Source organism: Eulemur rufifrons, chromosome 15, assembly GCF_041146395.1.
Source record: "Eulemur rufifrons isolate Redbay chromosome 15, OSU_ERuf_1, whole genome shotgun sequence".
In the NCBI taxonomy this organism is placed as follows: domain Eukaryota; kingdom Metazoa; phylum Chordata; class Mammalia; order Primates; family Lemuridae; genus Eulemur; species Eulemur rufifrons.
The window spans coordinates 84558759-84581032 of record NC_090997.1 but is presented as its reverse complement, the minus strand read 5'-3'; the positions used below and the strand labels follow the sequence as shown (position 1 = coordinate 84581032).

Below are 22274 nucleotides of genomic sequence, written 5' to 3'. Positions count from 1 at the left end.
AATTGCAGGTTATTAGGATTTCAGTGAGGGCAGAATCACTCCTGGCCATCGGGGAGGACAAACTGAGTATAGCACTTAAGTTAAACTTAAAAAAAATTGTAAATGACGTATTAATTTGGATGGAGAAAAGGGAGAAAAATAAAGGTACACATGTGGAAAAGAGCAAATTTTTGGTCATATTGACAAATACGTAAAGCTCAAAGAAAGAGTGCTAGAAGATTAGTTAGGAATGATGGCGCATTGGGGCCGAATGGTGGAAGGGCTGAAGGCGGAGCTAAGTGGTTAGTGTGTTCCTCTGTGAACAGGGGGAAACAGCTGAAGATTCTTGAGAACAACATAAATTGATTAAAGCATGATCAATCAAGTAATTCTGCACCCATGAATCTGGAAATCCGCAAGGTCTAGCAAAAGAGCTCAGCTGTGCCTTTAACCAATGAAAGCAAAGTTTCTGCATCTGGGAAAGTCGTTCTCTTCGAATGATTTTTGCTGCTTTGGGAAGGGCACACCTGGGGTCATGAGCATGCATGAGGAACATCTGCCTAGCTAGCCAGATTAGCGAAATCGTTTCTGGAGATCAATGAAATGACAGGTCTACCCAGCTGATCCTCGTTTCAGCATAGCAGGGTAGGCAAGAGGATTGCATTGAAGAAGAGTTCAGTGACATACAGACCAACTTTGAGGATACTGCAGAAATATAGCCAGGTATTGACGTGGCAGTGGAAATGGAAAGAAAATGATTACTTCAAGATTCTGCAGAGGATGCATCAAAGAATTGCCGGTAAAAAGGTGACATTTGAGATCATAGTCCAAGTTTGAGTTTAGTTTATTGACTTAAGCATTGGTCCCCAACCTTTTTGGCACCAGGGACTGATTTCATGGAAGACAATTTTTTCACAGACCAGGGGACGGGAGTGGGGTGTCGTGGGTAGTGGGAAGGTGGTGCAGAGCTCAGGCAGTGATGCGCAGGCCATTTCCTAACAGGTCACAGACTGGTACCAGGCCGTGGCCCGGGGATTGGGTACCGCAGGCTTAAAGAAAATATTTATTTGAGTTTTGCTCATGGGTTTATTGGAAAATACTCATGAGGAGGAACTGGGTTTTTCTTTTTAATTTTTTTTTGTCTTGGGTTTTGTTTTTTTTTTGTTTGTTTTTTTTTTTAGAGATGGGAGTCTTTCTAAGTTGCCCAGGCTGGACTTGAACTCTTGGGCTTAAAGTGATTCTCTCACTTCAGCCTCCCAGGTCTCTGGGACTAAAGGCATGTGCCATCACGCCCAGCAGGACCTGGTTTTGGTGGGAGGAATATAAAAAAAACCTCTGCTTTAGACATGAAAATTTGTGGTATATGAGAGATCTATTAAGTGGAAATGTCTAATAAGCAACTGGAAGTACAGGACTGAAGGAGAAGAATAGGGATCAGGACCCCGGGATACATTCCGTAAAGGAATAGTGATTGAAGCTTTGGAAGTGAGGAGAATTCAGAAAGAAAAACTGCAAGAGGACGAGAGGTTTGAAGCATAGGAGGAGGAGCCAACAGAGAAGACAGATGGAAAAGCATACCTGAGCAATGCCACACCTGCCAAGAGAGAGGGACAGAGAGGTCAAGGATTCAAAGGCTGAAGAAATTTTTTAAAAAGACAGTGGTATGGTTACAGTTATCACTGACCAACCCTAGAAGAGGAATTTCAGTTGCTGGTGCAGAGTTGGGGGTGTACCAGATGATAAATGATTGTTAGAGAGGCAGTTAGGAAGTGAAGATTGCCAATTCAATAGACCCTTCTATAAAGCTTGCTGGTGAAAGGAAAAACTTACAAATCCTTGAATAGGGAGGGGGACTTTTTAAAAACAAAATTAACTTGTATGCAAAAAATTTACTGATTTGGGGGATTTTTTTGGTCTTGATGGGTTTTTTTTTGAGGACAGTTCTTTGAGTTTTGTCGAACATATAGGGTAATATAACCACCACTATAATCCAGAAGATTCTCTTCCTCCCCCAAATTCCTTAATGTTGCACCTTTTTGGTGAGGCTTTGTTCCACACCTAACCCCTGACAAGCACTGATCTGTTTGCCATCTTTCTAGTTTTGCCTTTTCCATTAATGTCATAGAAGTGGAATTATAGACTGTCTGAATTTTTTTCACTTGGCACAATGCATTTAAAATTCAAGCATGCTATTCTGCATCGTCAGTAGTTCTTTCCTTTTTATTGGTGAGTAATTTGCCATCATATGGAAGTACCACAGATTATCAGTCCACCCGCTGAAGAACAGTTGAATTATGAATAATGCTGCTGTAAATATTTGCATACAGGTTTTTGTATAGTTTGCATTTATCTGGGGTAAATACCTAGGGAGTGGGATGATTGACTCCTATGTAACTGCATGTTTAACTTTATAAGAAACTGCCAAAGTTTTCCAGAGTGTATAATTTTACATTCTTACAAGCGGTGTATATGAAGTCTAGTTGCCTGACATCCTTGCCAACATTTGGTATTGCTACTTTTTAAATTTTAGCCACCAAGTTCTTTGAGTAAAGCATTATAATCACCTCAATGTAAAATAGTGCCTTTTTGATACTAAACAATGCTCATGTGAATTAGGAAAAGCTGGAGGTGGTTAGGTTTGGTCCCAGAACCCAGGTATAATGTGGAGTTTTTATTTGGCTCTCACATCAGCTGCTTTATTTTTCTCGCATTCTCTTTTTTCCCCATAGTATTTATTTCCTGTAGAGTCTGCATTCTGAAGTTGATTATGAACAGAAGTACCATTATACAGCGCATCCCATGCCAGTTCAAGTTCTCTTTTTCTCCGTAATGATCTCTCTTCTAATCCCTTGAGATAAGGCTTTCCAGAACTTGAAAATAACTTTCTTTGTTAGAAAGGTAGAAATATTGGTCATATAACTTGTTTTATGGTTATTCCATATTGGCACAATTTATATTGTCAAGCTAAATACTTAGTACCAGTTCTCAATTATTGACATATTTACAATGCTTTTTAAAAATCTTGATACTGTCATTGGACATTTAATCACCAATCATGGTCTGAGGTTCTCTGTGCTAAACATATATGGTATTTAGGCTTATTCTCTTCTACAAAGTCCAGTTTTAGACTTTGTCTAGTTCTTCAGTGGTGGTACTTTCTACCTCTTTACTATCTCAACTGTTGCAATGCTCTGAATTATAGTTGTTTACACATTTAAGTGACATTTAGTTTTTCTGTTCAGTAAATATTCTCCTTAGTATCTTTTAGAATAAATTTGAGAAATAGCCAGTTGAAAAAAATCTGTAAGATTTTTTTTATTGGGTACCACTTTGAATTTTGATTTGAAGAGTAATATACAGAATTTTTGACATTAAGAATTAAGTGCATTCAGCAGTTCTTCACCCTTGATGCTCCTACAGAAATAGTTGTGAAAAAAAGAATGATGAGGAAATGCCAGGGAGGACTGACACGCCCGACTAGATAGCACAGATGAGCACAGGGAAACAAAACAGGGCAGAGAGCAAGCTGGGAGAACTGCCTTTGGTATATTTGGACCACACTCCACAAACAGTGTCAGTAATTGATGTATATTTAAGTTTAGAGTTTTGATTTGAGGTAAAATTTCTGTGTTTTTTTTTTTTTTTTTTTTTTATGCTATGAAAGTTTCCTGCTTGGAGTTGGTTTTCTGGTAAAGAGAACCATCCTTTACTATGGCATAACCTCCGAGTATAAAACTAGTATCTCTAATCCCATTGAGTGTAGAAACAAGCTGTACTCTAGGGTAAGTTTAAATTTCCAAGGTGAAATTCTAGAAAAGACCCTTTCCTTTAGTGTCCCCCTGCCCCAACACAAGGCCTGCTTGGGTGACAATAGCCTGCATAATAATAATTGGCTGTAAATTGTGTTCCTGTAGTAAAAAGCCTGGCTGCTTTTCAAGATTTTAATCTAGGCCTCTAGTTCTGCGAAGCTCCTGACCCAAGTCTTTAGTGTGGCAGACATTCCACACAGGACCTGGGTGCCTGTTCTGTGCGTTCCAGCTGGATTGTTCATGGTAGATGCCTGCATTAGTACAGTGACACCCTTAACCACAGCCCTGGTGGGCTCATTTAAATATATCTCACTCCTTGGCCATCAGGTTATGTTGAAACGATAATTGGGTTCATGTGCTGAAGCATCATTGGTTCAGATTATTGGCTTTCAATCTTGGCAGTGAGTTTAAATCACCTGGGGACTATTTAAATATCAGGCAGCACTCTAGGTAATTATCTGAGCATCTTGAGGGATGGGAGCCAAGTGGCAGTGTTTCTAAAACTCCCAGATGGTCCAATGTGCACCCAACACTGAGAACTGCTGGTTTAGAACCATTTCCACTTGACCATCATGGGAAGAGGTGTCAAGTGGATGCACCTTGTTTATGGAAATCACATGGGAAAATCGTAACAGCTATTACCCTAAATACAGTGAATTTGCTCAAATTAGTTCTTATTTTGCCCCAGGACTTTTAAAGGAAATACAGATATGAATACAGGTATGAGTACACTTGAATAGCCAAATATATGCACACATATACTCATTTACATATTGTGTACTTTTATGTATGAATATGTACAGGTAGAGAAAATATTAGATAATCAGCTTTTTTGCTACTTTTCTTGGCTACCATGCTGCCTTCATCTTCCCCCACCCCCAACACAGGAAAGGGTAATTTGGTGTGGATATTAAAGTATTTTGTAGGAAATTATATACTTTTCCCAGAGATCTTCCTGGTGACCCCTGACCTCTAGTCACCAAGTCCCTGGCTCTGGAGACCAGCCCTTGTTTCTTCTGTCTATTAATAGTTGACACAAGTGTGACCTCCTCCCTTCCCACCATGCTGGGAGACCAGATGCTAACACCCGGAGGCTAATCTTTCTTTCCTTCACCTCTTTTCTTTCTCCTCACTAGAAGCTGCTATGCCCAAGGCCCAGCTGATAACCTCTGCACTTATCACTGTGCTTTTTCTCAACAGGATTATTCACACTTATGCTTTGATTATCACCTCAAATGATCATCTCTAGGAAATGTCTACAAGTGCTTCTGAATTAATTGCATTTGTGCCTGCTTTTGAACTGTTTTGGTGCCATCAGTTGTGATTTGAAGCCTTTTCCATGAGGGCTTACGTTTGGCAGCACCAATTTCCTGTTCTTTTCCCCCCTTTGCAGTTAGTGTGTTCATAACTGTGAGATCTAGGACCAAATGAAAAGGGCAGTAGGTGATGTTGGATGAGATTGCTCCTTAAAAAAGAGAATATCTTTGATTTCTCTTCAAGATTATACCAAAACTGAGCATGTGTGGAACTGTAAGCTCTCACTCTCAAAGCGAAGACCAATTATTTAGGGATAATTCTAACCTATTTTGTGTAAGGACGCTGGGGTCTGGCTGCCTGGGTTCCAATCTCAGCTCCACTGCTTACTGCCTGAAGGATCCTGGGCATGTCACTTAACCATTCTTTTCCTCAATGTCTTCATTTTTAAAATGGGGATAGTGGTAATGCTCTCACAGGGATTAAATGAGTTAATACATAAAAGTACTTAGAACAGTGCTTGACACAGCCTAAGCACCAAATGTTTGTTGTAATTATTGTGGTCATGATTATTAAAGATGAGTACTGCATCACTGTGAAGAGATGGACATACCCTGGTATGCTAAGTTTCTCCCTTAAGCAAATATTTGTTTATAATGATAAACTCTCCAAAATGAGGGCATCGGAATGTAATGCTGATGCAGACCTAATTGTAGCTGTGTGATCACACTGTCATAGTCTTGGCTCTGGCATAAAAGCCATCCTCAAAACACACTGGATGGTGCTTTTTACCTGTCAAAATGTTGCACAAAATGTTCCAGTAGAAGGTTGCTGCACACTGGCCTGTGAGATGCTTAGATCGTGTTATGTGATTGAATTAAATCCATGCAAGCCCTTTTGGGCTTGTTTTTGTTTCATTTTTATAGCATCCAAAGGTGTTTTTTTACTGCTTTATCATAGTGCTGAATTTTAAGTTCTGGCTGGGCACAGTGGCTCAAGCCTATAATCCTACCACTTTGGGAGGCTGAGTTGGGAGGATCACTTGAGCCCAGGAGTTTGAGACCATCCTGAGCAACATAGCGAGACCCAGGTCTACAAAATATAGAAAAATTATCTAGGCACGATAATTATCTAGGAACTATAGGTGTCTATAGACACCTATAGTTCCAACTACTGGGGTGGCTGAGGCAGGAGGATCGCTTGAGCCAGGAGTTTGAGGTTGCTGTGAGCTATTATGACACCACTGCAATCTAGCCTGGGCAACAGTGTGAGACCATGTTTCCAATAAAATAATAATAATACATTTTTTAAGTTTTTTTTCTAAAATATTTCTGTAGAAATTATTTTGCTTTAAACCATAGGAATGGACTTCCCAGACCCATTTTGACTTTAAACAAGTCACTGTCACTGCACTGAGTATGTTCTTCTACAGGGAAAATAGAGGAAGCATATATACAGCTTGCTTCCACAAGGCTTTCATGAGAAGCAGGAGGCAGTTTGGATTTCTTCAAAGTACATACGTGAAATAGAAAATAGTAAGTTGTCTTATTTATTAAAGTCACAAGTTACAGAAGCAGCTTCCTTAAATTGCAGAGGACCATTTACAAAGCCTGTCCTGGGTGTGAGGTGTGGGCATGTGTGAGAGAGGCACATTTCTCCCTAAGAAAATAATATCGTCTTCAACTTGTAATTTAGATTTTTATATCTTTTTAAAAATTTAATAATTTATTAAATCCGAAGACATCACTTCCTTGGGTTAGATTCTCTGAATAATGTCCTCAGCTTATCTTTTTGTAGCCACTATGGTAATTGATTAAGTATTCTTAATGCCACCCTTGAAATACTAAAATTTCTATCATTCTTCAGTAAAAATATAACTAAATTATTATTGAAAATAAAATGATAGCATTATGTACTAATATACTTAACACTAAGGATAAACCTAGAAATTTCTTTTGTAACAGAGGCTTCCTGGCTCTCAACATCCTTGTGAAGCTGCCTTCCTCGTGTATATAAAAAGATATGTACCCATATGCTTTGTAAAGTGATTTTGTATAAGGCCCAGACAGAGTATTAGGAACTGAAATAGAAGTAGAAGAGATGGCTCTGTAGTTGAAAGAAAGTATTAAAATAAATTGAGAAGTGGGAGATGGAGCAATTTTTAGTTTAGGCCTATAAGATGCAAATTACTTTAGATAGAAAAACCCTATAATCTTATAATCCAGTGAAGCCTTACAGGGAAGAACACTAGTTTGGCATTTCAGATTCAATCTTCGGTGGTCCAGCGGTGCCTAAAGTTTCAGATTTGAGAATGTCATTTCAGTTTATTTACAAACTGATCAGCTCCAACATTTTGTCTGACTCACTGAGAAGAGCATAGAGATAAAAAAACAAAGGTCCCAACTACCAACCAGCTTCTGCAACACAAATCTAAACTACATGATGAGAGCCACAGATTATTGTGAAGGTGTTGCAGGATTCATAAATGGCACCCACAATATAAAGTCTTCAAGACGGTTTTGGAAGAGAGAAGGAGTACATACCAAATGTCAGAGAGGCAAAAGTTTCACAATTAGGCCTCAGGTGTGGAGTTCAGACACCTGTAAAGTGGGCATTCTGGACCAATTGTATAGTGTGCAAAGATGCTTTTAAAGCACATTCTTTTCTATTACAGATGAACCTATCTGGAAACATGTTCATGGAACAGTTTGCAATGTTGCAGTTATTTTTAAAGCAAACAGCTTTTGGTTATATAAACCTCCCTCTTTTTGTTTGTAAACAGGTCTTTTTCCAGTGAGCTGGGTAAAAAGTCTGGCTCTGGGCACTTAAGGGACATGGCTGCTTCTTGTTTCAGGGGTTTGGGGGCAAGTGTCTTGTCTTCCTACATGCCTGTGGAAACCAACTAGTACTATCACCATCAAAAAATGTAGGAGAAGAGATTTTTGTTATGATTCCTTCACTGCAACATTGCATGTGTCTGGAAAAAGTTTTCTTTAAAAACACATCAAAAATTTTAGTACATTTAACAATGGGAGTATAGCCATTTTGCCTTATCATAAAAGGCAAAATGGTCATCTGGGGTGTTCTAGGAAGTTTGCCAAAAGGCTCCTTTGTCATCATAATCCTCCCTCCATTGCCTAAGGCATGGATTTAGATCATGGATATGAAAAGTGAAAGGGCTTTAGAGATGAAGCAGGTGCCCCCAAGTGCTTATGAACCTGTTCCTCCTCCTGAGATATTTTCTTTCTATGTAGAACCCCCTAAAAGCTCGATGGCCCTAGGTCAGTCAAGCCTAAGAAAAGCTGTATTTATCAAAAAAAAAAAAACCTTACTGGATTGCTAGTAATATCTACTTCTTGGAAATTAATGCTTCATATTTTTTAAAACAATTACTGATGCATTAGGAATCATGTTTGCTTAGCAGTTGCAAATTTTAAAAGCTTCTGGGCATGTTATTCAATCCTACATGTGCTTATATCTTATCTATGTAATTTAGCTTCAGGCTTCTGGTGTTCTGGTTGCTAGCTGACAATTACAGTTGCTGACAGTTCTCAGTGTGGCTTTCACTGAATGAAAATGGACCAAGCCTCAAACTTACTTGCCGTGATGATATAATTTGGCATTTGTATTAGGCACTACCTTCCTCTAGGTTGATTTCAGAACTATGCTGGAGAATTGTAATTTTTTATTTTGTCAGGATTATTTCTAGTTAAATAAACCAATAAATGTATAAAGTTTAGTACCTCAGACCTTCAAACACTCAATCTTCTTTTGAAAAACATGTTTTATGCAACCTTTTCTCCACCTCTATCAACATATCTACATACTTTAGTTTCTTCTAATTGAGACTTTGGGTTACTAATTGGGTTACTTCATTATAACAGAGATTTTTTTTTTTTTTAAATCTACATATCTATACTTTCTAAACCATTTAATGTTGAGATAACCAGACTGCTTAGTTCTCATGATAAAAAGGATTTATTTGATAATGCTTTTAATCTGACCAGTATTAGATTCTCAAAGGGAGATCATTAGTGAAAATAAAGGAGGATTTAATAGGTCTGGTCTGATATGTCCTGACCCCAATTTTATGAACATTATTTCAATAGAGCATTACCCTATTGGAAAATTATTTGACTAAATAGTATCCAGTCTATTCAGTGAAGGTTATGACCACTGATACATAAACCTTTGACTTTTCAATGGCATGCTTTCCTTCACAGCATGTTGACTTGAATGTGAAATGGAATATCCATCTTAAACTGGGATCACTGACTATGATGGTTAATTTTAAGTGTCTGCTTTGCTTAGCTCTGGTGCCCAGTTATTTGGCCAAACACTGGTTGCTGCTATGCAGATATTTTGTAGTTATGGTTAACATTTACAATCAATTGACTTTAAAGGAGATTATCCTCAATAATGTGGGCGGGCCAGGTCCAATCAGTTGAAGGCCTTAAGAACAAAAAACAGGTTTCCCAGAGAGGGAATTCTGCCGAGGCTGTAACATAAGAATCCTACCCGAGATTCCAGCCTGCCACCAACCCTACAAATTTCAGGCTTACTGGCCTCCACAAATGACAGCAGCCATTATTTCTTAAAATAAATCTCATATAAATGATGCATGTTTCTCTGGAGAACCCTGACTGATACACTAGCCTTCAGAAAGAAAATTAACAATTATCTCCCAGAATCGTGCAAATAATTTTAATTATTTTTTTAAGAGACAAAATTTAAAAATTAATTTTATCTGATTTTTTAAAAGTAAATACAGAATATTAAACTTTTGGTAAAAAATTAATTGATGTCTGTTTTAATTTCAAGGAGTTTTAGGAGGAAGAATTGGGAAGAGTGGCAAAGTAGCAAAGGACGGGATGAAGGAAAAGTCTCAATACATCCTGGAATGAATGTTGAACACATTGTTCTTGACCTGTCCAATTCCTTGCTGCCCTAAAGACTTAGGGCTATCACTTTCCTGAAAATGCCCAAGTAGTAGTAAACTGAATTGGCTTGCTGTTCTTTAGTATTGCTCTTTGCTCACACACTTTTAGATTTCATCTCTCAAGTCACATAGCTACAGTGATCCACCCGTAATAAATTGTCTCCTTGAGGGAAAAGCTATGTATCTTATTGATTTTTATCAGTAGGCTTTCATTAAGTGGTGGGTGGTGAGAGAGTGAGGGAAGTCTCCAAGCTGTAGGTGCAGAGATGAGTAGTGTGGTCGTCTTCTAACTAGAACACCTGGTGAAGCTTCCATTGTTTGTCATTTAGCATTAAAGGTAAAAAACTCTGGGCGCGTCAATCAAATGAGTAAAATCGTACAACGCGGAGTTGCCTACAAAATAAAGCCATGTGCGTACATAAGTAAGTGCAGAGATACAGTAACAGCAAGGAAAAGGGCTTGTCTGAGCTTTCTTCTCTCTGCCTGAGTGTTTTACCCCGGTTATATAACTTTCCGTTTGCATCAAATCATGGAATTGCAGGATCAGAGGAGACTCTAGAGATCCAAAAATCCAACCTGTACACAGTGCATTAATCCGACATCATCATCCCGCATCACTGTGCACGGCTATCTTCAGTGATGAAAAGCATAGCCTGTTACATTCTGGTAACTTCCAATCCCTGGTCCTAGTTCTGCCTTCCAAAAGTACACTAAAAGTGTAAATTCTTTCACGTTAACCTTTAATTCAGTTGTTTTATTCCTCTGGAGTCTTGTCTTATTTTCTCAGAGGAAATGTACCTTCTTTCAAGTGATCCTCCTGTGTTATGGCCTAGAATATTTATCATACGTCCTAGTTCACTCTCTTCTGCATGTGTTCTCATCTATCATCCCATTGGAAATATCTTGCTGAGAGAACCATGTGGTGTGAGGACCAGAAAACAGAGAATGCTTGTTCTTCTATTCAGCGTGCTGGTGTCTGCTGATACTGCCGTGATTCTGCTAGGCTTTTTACTGCCTCGTGGCTCTCATGACGGGTAGTGAGCTTTTTGTCCCAGTGCCCTCCCTCCTTGTTGCTGCTGCAGCTTGAGTGGATCTTCATTTTGTACCTGTGCAGTTGAACTCTTAATATAAAAAAAGTTATTCCTGTTTATCTCTACTGAGTCGATCTGTTTAGATATAGGCTATCATTTCATTTTGTTGAGATCATTTTGGACCTGAGTCTATCTATCTCTCAGCTTTGTTTTATCCACAGACTAGAAAACCCTTGTTCTCATATAAATCTTTAATAAAAACATTAACCACCTTTCTTTTCCACTGCCCACTTCTCCAACTTTCATCTGGACTATTGCAGGAACTTGGTATCCACATTAACCCTGTGAAATAAGTCTTCTCCACTGCCAGAGCGGTGCCTGTTAAAAAAGCAAACATGACTGATTCTCATATTCCTGCTTTTGCCCTCTGTCCTCATGGCCATCACTTGAGAGTCCCTTTTCTCCACTTGGGCAAAGTAGTTATGTAACTGGTCTGTCTCAAGTCTCTTTCCTTTTCCTTCCCAGTCTATCCTGGCCTGTCTGTATCATACATTCAGTAGTCAACACCCTTCTGTGGCTCCCCACTGCCTTTGTTTGGTGGGAGAACATTGTAAAGTTTGGCTACTGTGTCCTGTGACATCATCCCAGAAGCACCCCATCTGGCATCCTTGACATGATTTTACCACTCCTAAAGCAAGACAATGAACCACAGGTTCCTAGTTTCCTTGTCTTTGTAAGGGTGTGGCTCAACAATTAAACTAAACACTCATCTAATTCATCGATAGTCTGTCAATAGTTAACTTTTAGAAACACAGTCCACGCACCTATGTGAATCTTCTGTTGAACCCAGTGATTGATTTCGTTGCCTCATTTGGAATCTATAGAATTGGATTTCTAGCCTAATAATCACTGTTAGTGGAGAGGACCTTCCTTGCACATTTTAACTGTTATCAAGGAATTCTGAAGTTCATGTAATGGACATTAACAAAGTATTACCAATAAGAATAATGAACAAGAGGGCCAAGAGGCATTCTAACATGCTACTGGATTAAAGTTTAATGTGGCATTTTATAATATTGCCAATTTACCTAGTGATATCTAATGTTTAGGAAATGGTTACATTCATATAAATAAATCCATAGGGTTTAAAATTTATGGTAAAGCCGACATGGGAAAATGGACTCTGTTGGCACCGTGGAGTGTTCAGTGTGCAGCAAAGATTTATAGAAATGTTATAAAAGGCACGGCAGGGACCTAGTACTTCTTGGCTGATGGCATCGCCACTACTGCGGTAGTATTTACTGTTTTTCTTATATGCCTGTTGACAAAAGGTGGTCAAATAAAGAAGATCAAAGCAAACCTGCCTTTTTATTTTCCTTTCAGAGGATCCGTATTTCTTTCTACAGTATTTCTTTGTCTGGCAGCCTCTTGGAAGCTACGCATAATGCTGCAAATGGCAGAATGTTGTGCCTTATTGCCACAGAAGCCATCATTGAGTGGCATCATTCTAGGAAACTGAGGGAGCCCTTTTACTTCAAGAATGGGAACTGTAAAGAACCATCTGGGACCCTTTGTTCTTTAGGAGTTGTTTGACTCCATGTCAACCTGTGCTGGCTTTGCCATTTGCAAATCATATGAGATTCTTAAGTTGCATAAAATATTGCTAAAACTCCTGCTAGAGGCAAATTGCAGCCTACCTTGGGAAGATGCATTAAATATTTAAAGGATTACTGAAGTCCAGTAGTTTTGAAGAATTAATCATCTCTAATGTAGAAATTTGGCACTTGTGGACCCTACTGAAAAGTAAATAACTTATCTGAATATAGAACTTGTAATTTACCAGTGTTGGGCCATTCAATCCAGCAGTAATAATTTCTGTTTTCAACTGTGGTCCTTGAATAGTGCAAATCAGGCTCTTTCCCCTTTCAAGAATGTTTTTGTAAAGCTCACTAGGCTTTTAGAAAGGTAAATTTTAGGTATGTTTCTCACTAGTTAAGCAGATTTCTTGGATTCGCTCATGGGCTATGCTTTTTCCAATTTTATGGTTACAAAATAAGAGCCTAGGGACCATATGTGTGACAGAAGCCTGACTGTGTGCATGTGTGTGCCTACATGTGTTTAGTCTTTTATATAACACTCTGACAGCTAGGCCCAAGTCATGAGCTTGCTACCCCCAGAGATGAGCAAGTTCACCTCTGTTTTGTATTCACCCACCTCTCAGGTTAGATGTAGGCCAGAGGTGCCAGCCAGCCAGGGAAGGAGGACAAAGAGACGTAAATTCACTGTGGACTTGAGGGGGTAGGGATAGCAGTCGCTCAAGGAAGGGCCTATTGGGCTGTTTTATTCACAGTAGCTGTGAGTGGTACCATTTTTACCTATTTCTTTTCTTTTTTTTATAGCAGCCCATTCTAGTGATAGCATCATTTTTACCTATTACTGTGAATACATTTTAGGATTATATTGCAAACATTTTTTTCTCAGTATAAAGCCAGTCTAGTTGTAAAATATGCCCCTTTGCACTAGGCAGTGTCTCATTTCTCTCAAGTTTGTACAAAGTCTTCATTAATACATAATATATTATTTTGACAATTAAAACAATTGCAAAACTTACTTGACTACTGCAGGGTCACATGCCCCATTTCCCATGGGGACTGAATTCCAATTCTGTATCTGCAGGTGACATGCAAGGACAGTTGTGCCACATCTAATTGAAAACACTTAATAGTGCTGGGGAAGAGTTCAGGAATTCAGAGTAGTATTTTACTTCTGGAGTTATTTAAATTTGAGGTCTTGCCACCCGCCTTTCCATATTTGCCTTTGTTTTGGATCAAAGTGTAAAAGGAAAAGGGAATTGGGAGAAGACAGTAGTCCCATGCCCCTACTGGAATCAAACCACAGTATTCCTGGAATTGCCTAAGAGCTAACCCCTAGATCCATTAAAGATTGGGTGTGAGCTTTTAGGAAGCTAATCTCAAGTGTATTTATATGTCTTCAGTGAAGTGAAAAATGGGTACTTCATGGGGAGGAAAAAAAAATCTTCTTTTATTATTTGATCGTGGGCTGTTTGCTTTCCTGTGACTGGTCACAGCTGTGGCTGTGACACAGCTGGTTGATGTTGGAGTCAGGATTTACAAGGAAGCAGCCGAGAGCATCTTGACTGTAGAGCAAATGGGCCTGGGTGTATTAATCCTAACTAGTGACCTGTGTAGCTGTTCAACTTTCTCTGAGCCTCAGTTTCCTGATCTGTGAGATGATGCTGACTCATCTCAGGGCTTTTATAACTTACAAATTTAACATATCTAATTCCCCTAACACAGCATCTGACATAAAGTTGAACATGTTCCCAATAGTTGGGTTATTACTCTATTCTTTTACTTTACCCCACACTGCCTCAGGGGTTGTATGAAAGTGGTGACTTCTGGCCTCCTTTGTCTCTCATTCCCCCAGTAAATTGTTTTAGGACTAGCTTGTACTCTTTAAAAGAAAAAAAAGTAAGCCTTTTTGGTGATTTTCACACTTCGATACAAATCAAAATTCTTCTGGAGACCCCTCAGGCTAAAGAGTGAAGGATCCGTCTTTGCCATTAAAGGATCTTCCACTTAAGTGAATAGAAAAGGCAAACCATCAGTCAGCTGGGTGTGGCAGGGGAGGACTCAGTTCTGGTCTTCTTTGGGGTCCTCTGCGTCCTGTGATCTCATTTCGCTGGATACTTTTATTCTATCTCCTGGATGCCTTGAGGACTCCTTGGTGAAATTCCTTCATCATCTCACCCAGAGAAATTCAACTCCAGATAGCTTTTGCTTTGTGTTTCTCCTGAAAGACATTTGAGGCCATCTAAACCCGTCTTGAAAATAATGGGATGTACATCTTCTGCAGAAGTCATTTGAAGTTCAGCTTTCACTTTGCTTTATAAAAGCAGCTCTTAGTAATTGTCTTCATTTTCCTCCTAGGAAACTTCATAAAATATCATTTAATTTTTCTGTTTGGAAGATGGAGGAAAAGATCCTTTTTTCTTTAGCTTTTCCTCTTTAATATTTTTGTTAAAATTAGTGAAGATGATCTCTGTTAGCTGTTAGAATAGCTGTTAGCTTTATTTGGGTGATGAACATTTCTAAATGAAATTTGTCATTTGCTTGAGACATAGGTTTTTTTTTCTTTACCAAAAGGGAGTTTCAACCATGCTTAATTTGTGTGTGTGGGGTTTTGTTTTTATTTTGTTTGGATTTTTTTTTCTTTTTTGCTATTGTAAGTACTGACCTGATTCTTTGAAAGTAGAAGAAAGAAAGTGGATTTGAAAATATTTTCATTTCACAAATATACCTGACATTGGTATATGTTACACCTATGTTTATTGATCATCTGAAAGAAAAATAAGAAGTAACCAATCATGTCTAATTCAAGAAAAAGTTTACCAAGTATAGAAAATTATGGAAGTAGGTTAAATTTACAATTTGTATCCATTGTTTATTTCTTAAGAAGATCTTGAATATTCAAGGTATGCATCCTCTCTTTCCTTGCATCTCCACAGAAGCTGGAGAAAGATCTAGGATTCTAAAATATATATATAGGCCAAATGTTTGTCATAAGGAGAAGCACTGGACTAGGAAGAAGGGGGTCTAAATTTTAAATATAAACTTGCTGACAACTAACATTTGACCTGGGCAAGGAATTTCACTTCGTGGGCCTCAGCTTCCTTACATGTAAAATGCTGCTGACTCAGTTGCTTTCTCAGACCTATTCAGCTCAAATACTCTATTCTATTTTATTTCAAAGACCCATCACACAGATTAACACAGTTTAAACTCTGTGTATGAAATTTCTTGCATTTCTTCAAGCCACAGATCTGAACACATGTGAACTTAATTAAATCCCTCAGGCTTTAGAGGGAAAGATTTCTGAAGATTTATTTTTTTCAGTGTGGATTTGCTAACCATTTAGTACCTCCTCAGCTGGGCAATATGAGGAGATAAAAACAGAATTATTCCTTGATAAAGTTGAAAATTGAACTGGAAACACCTAAAAAGTAATTACAAAGCAAAAAATGGACTAGTTACAATAAATGTATTATAAAATATAATAATAATTGATATTTATTAAGCACTTACTTCTGCCAACACTACATTCATTTAATCCTCACCCCTAATCCCGTAAGGTAAATGTTGTCATTACCCCAATTTACAGAGAAAACTGTAAGGCACTGAGAGGAATTAAATGAATTATCCAAAGTTACTGTTCCATGCAAAGGATTTAGAGGGGATATTTTACTTGTCTTAGAATCCCTGGGGTCCCCTCTTGGATAAGTGGGTTTAAGTATTGAGAAAAAGTAGGAGGGTAGTTTGGGGATTGGAGGATTGCTTTTTACTTTCTAAGGAGACTTGATTTTGCTTAAACGGCAAAAAAACAAACAAAAAAAAAACACAAACCCCTCTTTTTTCTTAATTTGACAGTTGGCATTTTTAATGTCATTTTATTGTAAATTTGTATATTTTTTGCACATAGCATAAATTTTAAGCAGCCTAGAAATGGAGAGTCTTGATGTGAGAAAGCTTATTTCAGGAGAAAACAATAGTCACATGATTGTGTGCTTTGGAGAAAACAGTCCAAAAAAGAACTAAAATTGGGTCAAGTGTTGAGAATTGCTCAGCACTTCTAGTAGTGACTGCCCAGAGCAGTTGGGATTGGGGGTGGGGGTGTGCTGGGTATAATCGAGGCAGGTTTTTTCCCTTCGGTGGCACCTTGTGTTTTATTTCTGTCCTTTCAACTTGACTTGCAGAGGAGGTGCTCCACATTGTGATCTCTGGGGTGGGAAAAGGCACAGCTCTTTCCTTGTCTGTCTGCACCAGAGGGTCTCGGGGACGTGGCACTGGTGGTCCTCATGACAGGTGCTTCCAAACCTGTGTTTACACAGGCTCTGGGGTGTTAAGAATGTCAGGAAAGTGAGCCAGCTGTGGGGGTACCAGCCATGCCTTCATCCATCCAGGGACTTGCAAACATTGTTACGACAGACAACTGGCCCAGAAAAGAAGAAAAAGCCTTCCTGCCCTGGGCCCCTCTCTCCATGCTGAGGAGTCGGCTGCTGCTTGTGTAAGCACAACTGTTTCTCCTCCCATCCTGCTGCTCTGCGGCTGAGAGGAAGAGGGAGCTGCCCGGTGGCCTCACAGCCTACCCTCTGCTGGTGAGTTCCCAGGACCCAGCATCCCACAGGCTGCCGCTCCTCTGCCAGGGAGATGGAGCAGCTCCCGGCCCTCCTTGATTAGGAATTGTCAGGGTTGTCAGGGCAACTGTTAACGGCAGGCAGCATATCATATTTTCCCCTCTGCTGTGTGCTGAATATTTTACTGTGCGGTAGCAAGAAGAAGATTGGGAAAAGGTGCTGCTGCAGGAAGGAGAAGCTGGGATCTGATTGAACAGGTTAGGCAGTGGAGGGAGGCATCCGACCCTGAGTGCCTTTAATAGGACTTTTGTGGAAGGGAGGCGAATGTGTGTTTGCAGGAGTGTGTGTGTGTGCATGTGCATGCATGCGTGCCTGCACTCACCAGCGCGTGTGCCCGTGGGGGAGTAAGCGGGAGGGGGCTGGTGGGGGAGGTGGGGGGGCTGCTGCTAGGTGAGGGGGACTGCAGGGCCTCAGTTGCCAAGTGGCTGGTAGTATCTGTCAGCTGTTTGCAAACTGTTTACCCATAGGGGATCTATTACAAGTGCTCAAATGAACCGGCAGCTTAGGAGCTAGCAGCTTCCTGGGAGCTGCAATTACATAAGCATATATTTTTAATATAATAATAATTAAAAAACAAGTAGCAGCGGTATGCCTGGATCAGCTACAGCTATCCGACAAGAGAGACTGAAGAAGACCAATGCAAGGCCAATTCCCCTTGGTTTATTCACCATTAATGAGGAAGATGAACAGCAAAAGAATGGAAATTCCGGAAGACAGAAAGGTACGCGTTAGCTCTGCCCTTTGGTGGGAGCTGGATCCGGCCCTTGTTCCCCACATTGCCTGCGGCACATTTTACAAACTGTACCGGTAGTGCATGCTGTGGGAGTGCCTGTGACCTCCTAGCACAGTTTGCTGGTGGTGTTTACATACTCTGTAGGGCTGTGTGTGCATGAAATGGGGAACAGGTTTTGCAGATTTGGAAGATTTCAGATCAGTTGCCTTTTTTGACTCAAGCTACTTTCTTGGCCTAGACATCTTTAGTTTTTCCGTGCTCACTTACACAGTGACCAAAGATTCTGTCCTCATCAGGAGGAAGAAATATGAGTTATCAAGATTTAAACAAACATCTTCCCACCTTCCTTAGGTGCATCAGATAATTCTGTTTAATGAAGTGAGCTTTTCCTTAAGAGTTATGAGTTAAAGTGACCTAAGAGTGCAGCCTTTCCATAGCCAGAGGGTCAGGATGCCAATTCTTTTTCTAGACTGAAATGCTGACGGTGAAGAGAAGGAAAGCAAACACTGAAGGCAAACACAGAGGGCAAAGATAGGGAACGTGGAGGGGACCGTGAGGTTTGATGATAACTTTGCTACTGAACGTTTGTATAGTTCCTGAAACGTGCTAGGTACAGAAAAGAGAAGTCTGCCCCTTGTTGTTCTTTCATTGTGGTAAAATGAGGCAGCAGCTTGCCAGGCTTCTTGAGTCCCCGTGCACCGCATCTTCTTCAGCGTTGTCTCCTAGCCGCCCTCCCAGGGCTGTAATCCTCAGCCAGAGATGGCAACATCATGCATTCTTGAAGGGCTTGCATAGTTTTCCAGCATCCTAAGTCTTGCCTCCCTCTTCCCAAAAATATATAAGCTGATCTTTCTCTTAAGCAAATGGGTTATGAATTTTGTTGTTTTTATGGGCTGATTAAATTTTAGCTTGCTTTCAAAATTACACTGTCACTGAGATATCAAATTTTCCTCAGTGTGGTACGGAGAGGTAGCATGGCAAAGTAGCAAGCACATACTTAAGCAGTGATAGAATGAATGTTTAAGTAGAATCTGGTGTCTGAGGACTACTTGTTTTCTTTTTCCAGGTTCTTGAATGAATCTTAGTGTGCTTTTATTAAATATAATTGAAACTGTCTAAATCATATTTTTATTTCATTTTTAAAAGATTGGTCCAGAAAAGAAAAGGGAAGTTCTAATAAGTAGACTTTTACTACTGTAATAAGATTTTTATTTATCAATGGACATGTCTTCTGTCTGAGGACCAAATGACCTCAGAAATCTAATAATGCTATGAATGGAAGGTGACTTATGTGATCCTTTTATTTGCCCATGAATTAGGTAATTGAACCATAGTGTGTTGCTCTTGATGAAAACTCAGTGCTTTAAATTGTTAGTAGCAAATCATTTGGCCTCTGAAAAGTTGATAACTTGTAAAATTAATGTGGATTCGTTGAATTGTTCCCACAGTGTGTTTTTGGAAACATTCCTGATTTGTGCAACTTTCCTTGGGTGTCCTGGAGCAGTAATTTAGGATAGTCATCCATTTTGTTCTTAATAATTTTCTTGAATTCCTCTTCCTGTCTTCTTCTGTTGTTTTGGTTTTTGTTGTTGTTGTTGTTGTTTTCAGGTGGCTTTTAGTATTTTATTTAAAAGGAGGGGGAGGAGGAAAAGGTGCTTCTAAACATCTATTTTTGACAATTTATGCAACTTCTTGGATAAGAGAGACTTAAATCAAGGAGTTTCTGATTCTCTACCATTTTTCTCTTTCTATCCTTGCCTACGTTCAATGAAATAGGCAGATAACCCTGGGTACCTGTAATTATGCCTTATGAATAAAACCATTGGCTTTGACTCTGAGGTTCTCATCTGGTGTGTCTGAGCTATAGAAATGTTTACTTTCTAGTTCGGCTCTGTTCAATAGAAAAATGATAGAAATGTTCTAAGTCTGCACTGTCCAATATGATAGCCATCAGCCACTTGTGGCTACAGACCACTTGAAATATGGCTAATACAACTGAGAAACTGATTTCTAAATTTTAGTTAATTTTAGTTAATTTAAATTTAAATAGCCACATGTGGCTACCTTATTGGACAACACAGTTCTAGTCTGTAGAGCCGTGACCTTCTAAACTTGCATCCTCTCTGTTTATCCTGTTGCTTCCTGGTGCCGGATACGATTGATCTTGAAATGAATGTGGCTGTTAAGGGCATCATGGAACAGACAGCCTCTTCACTGCAAGGGAGCATGGTAACCTGGATTTACAGACAATTTCATTTTTCCTTTTCCACTTACATCTTATTGACCTGTTCTGAATATTATTCTTACTAGTCACTAGTTCCCTGTACCATCTTTTGCAACTTCTAATGGACTTTTAATTTCTAAATTATATTTCCAAAGCATCACAGCAAGATGACATGCAAGTTATCTTTTTTGTGTGAGTATTATGATAAGCAGTCAGAAACTTTGTTATTCCTGTCTACTCCATGGCCCGATCAGCCAACCATGTCTAATCCTGGTGTCCAAACCAGGCATTCTTGCTTAATATCTTTTTTCTATCATTACCAGTAATAAAGAAGCTTGTTATCTAAATTTAATGAGCTGAAGGGGAGCGTCTATCCAGGATTACCCTGGGTTAATGAGGAGTACTATCTTTTCAGGTACTCATACTGTTGGGTAACCATCATAATGAACTCAATAAGAATGAACGTGGTGATTACCATCTGGACTCCTGAATGGTGGCTTCAGAGTTATCTGGTGGGGTGACAATTGTTTGTTTAGATGGTAGACTAGATTAATTCTTGAAGGAGTGATTACTCTCCCATGTAATCATGTAAGGGATGTAATGTTTTACATGCCTTACTATTATTAACACATAGTAATTAAAATAGTCATTGGGAGTGAGCTGAGCTGATGCTGTTGCTCTTATACCTTAGAACCTTGAGCCTCCCTGTAATGCTGACCTCAGGACTAGTTTAACAGAGATCATTTGGGAACTGCAGTAACTAAATGCCCTTGGATAGGTTTCAAAGAAAACTTCCCTTATGATGAATTTTGCCGAGCATAGTGTGATTATTAAGTAATAAGACATTTTCTCCCTAAACCAACATTTTTTTAATGTTCATTCTGTGGCAGATCACTCTGCTAGGGTACTGAGGAAGTGATGCAAAAATAATTGACATGGTTTCTGCTCTCAGAAGTGTTAACTGTCTAGTGGAGGAAGACAAATATGTACAAATAATGCAAGAGTATAAACTGAAATCAGGGGAAAGGGAAAGAGGATAGGAGTGGCAGAAATGTTAAATGTGTGCCAACTATGATGCTCTTACCCTCAGGATTCCAATCTGGAACAGAGGGCTTAAGGGATATACACTTCCATCCTCTCCTATCCCAAATGTCTGGATGAAGTTGGAAGCTTATACAGGCCTTAATGCAGGAACATAGGAAGATTGGTGGAGAAGCTTCTTTTATTTGTATATTTTATTGTTTTATTTTTTAACTTTTAGAGACAGGGTCTCACTCTGTCACCCAGGCTGGAGTACAATGGCGTGATTATAGCTCATTACAGCCTCGAACTCCCAGGCTCAAGCGATCCTCCCACCTCAGCCTCCCAAGTTGCTGGGACTACCACTCTCGGCCTGTTTTGTGTTTTATATAAAACCCGATTGATATCCAGCCTCGATACTATATTTACTCATGAGACTTGACTCCAAATGACTTTATTTTATCAAAATTATCATCACCCTCAAAAGATGGGAGACTCCTCACTCACTAGGCGGATCGTGGCTAGCCTGCTTTCAGTCTTGCCTCTTTCCAGCCTGTCTGCCATAGTGTTGCCACTGAGACATCTCTCCAGTGGGAAGATCTGCCCACATCGCTTGCCTTTGAAAACTTCCCAGTGGTATTGCTTTGCCTGAAACAGAGGTCTCAACTGGGAGTCCTTGAGCCATACTGTAGGTATGCGTTTTGTTTTGTTTTGTTTTGTTTTTTTAAATGAGCCAACATTTAGAAACTGGGAGATTTTTCATAATAATCTGGATTTCAGCTTCCCTTGAAAAATCAGAAGATCCCATCCCCCTTGGCCCATTCTTCTTCATGGCAGCAATCAGCTGGAGCTAAGCAGCAGCTGCCACAGTAGGTGGGTCATGTATTACCCAGCCTGCCTCAGTTATCTGCATTACCACGGTCATTTGCTTCTGTGACCCCTGACCTAAGGAATGAGTCCGAGCCCCTTAGCGTGGCTCCCAGATTACTTACCGTCTGGTCCCTTTCTCCCTCTCCACCTTCTCTCCTGTCACTCTTTGAACTTTATGCATCAGGAGCACCAAAATGCTTA

General features: G+C 39.6%; 1 protein-coding gene across 10 annotated transcripts in view; it reads left to right on the top strand.

Annotated features, from left to right (window-relative positions):
* MAP7 (microtubule associated protein 7) overlaps positions 1–22274 on the top strand; it is a 175580-nt gene that overhangs the window by 4057 nt on the left and 149249 nt on the right. For 9 of the 10 annotated variants that reach the window (XM_069489161.1, XM_069489164.1, XM_069489163.1 and 6 more), the window contains exon 1: positions 17815–17947. The exons of the other annotated variant lie outside the window; for it this stretch is intronic. In XM_069489161.1, the coding sequence (XP_069345262.1) occupies positions 17815–17947 (133 nt within the window). Of the gene's footprint in view, positions 1–17814; positions 17948–22274 lie in introns of those variants that run through there. 10 annotated transcript variants of the gene reach the window in all.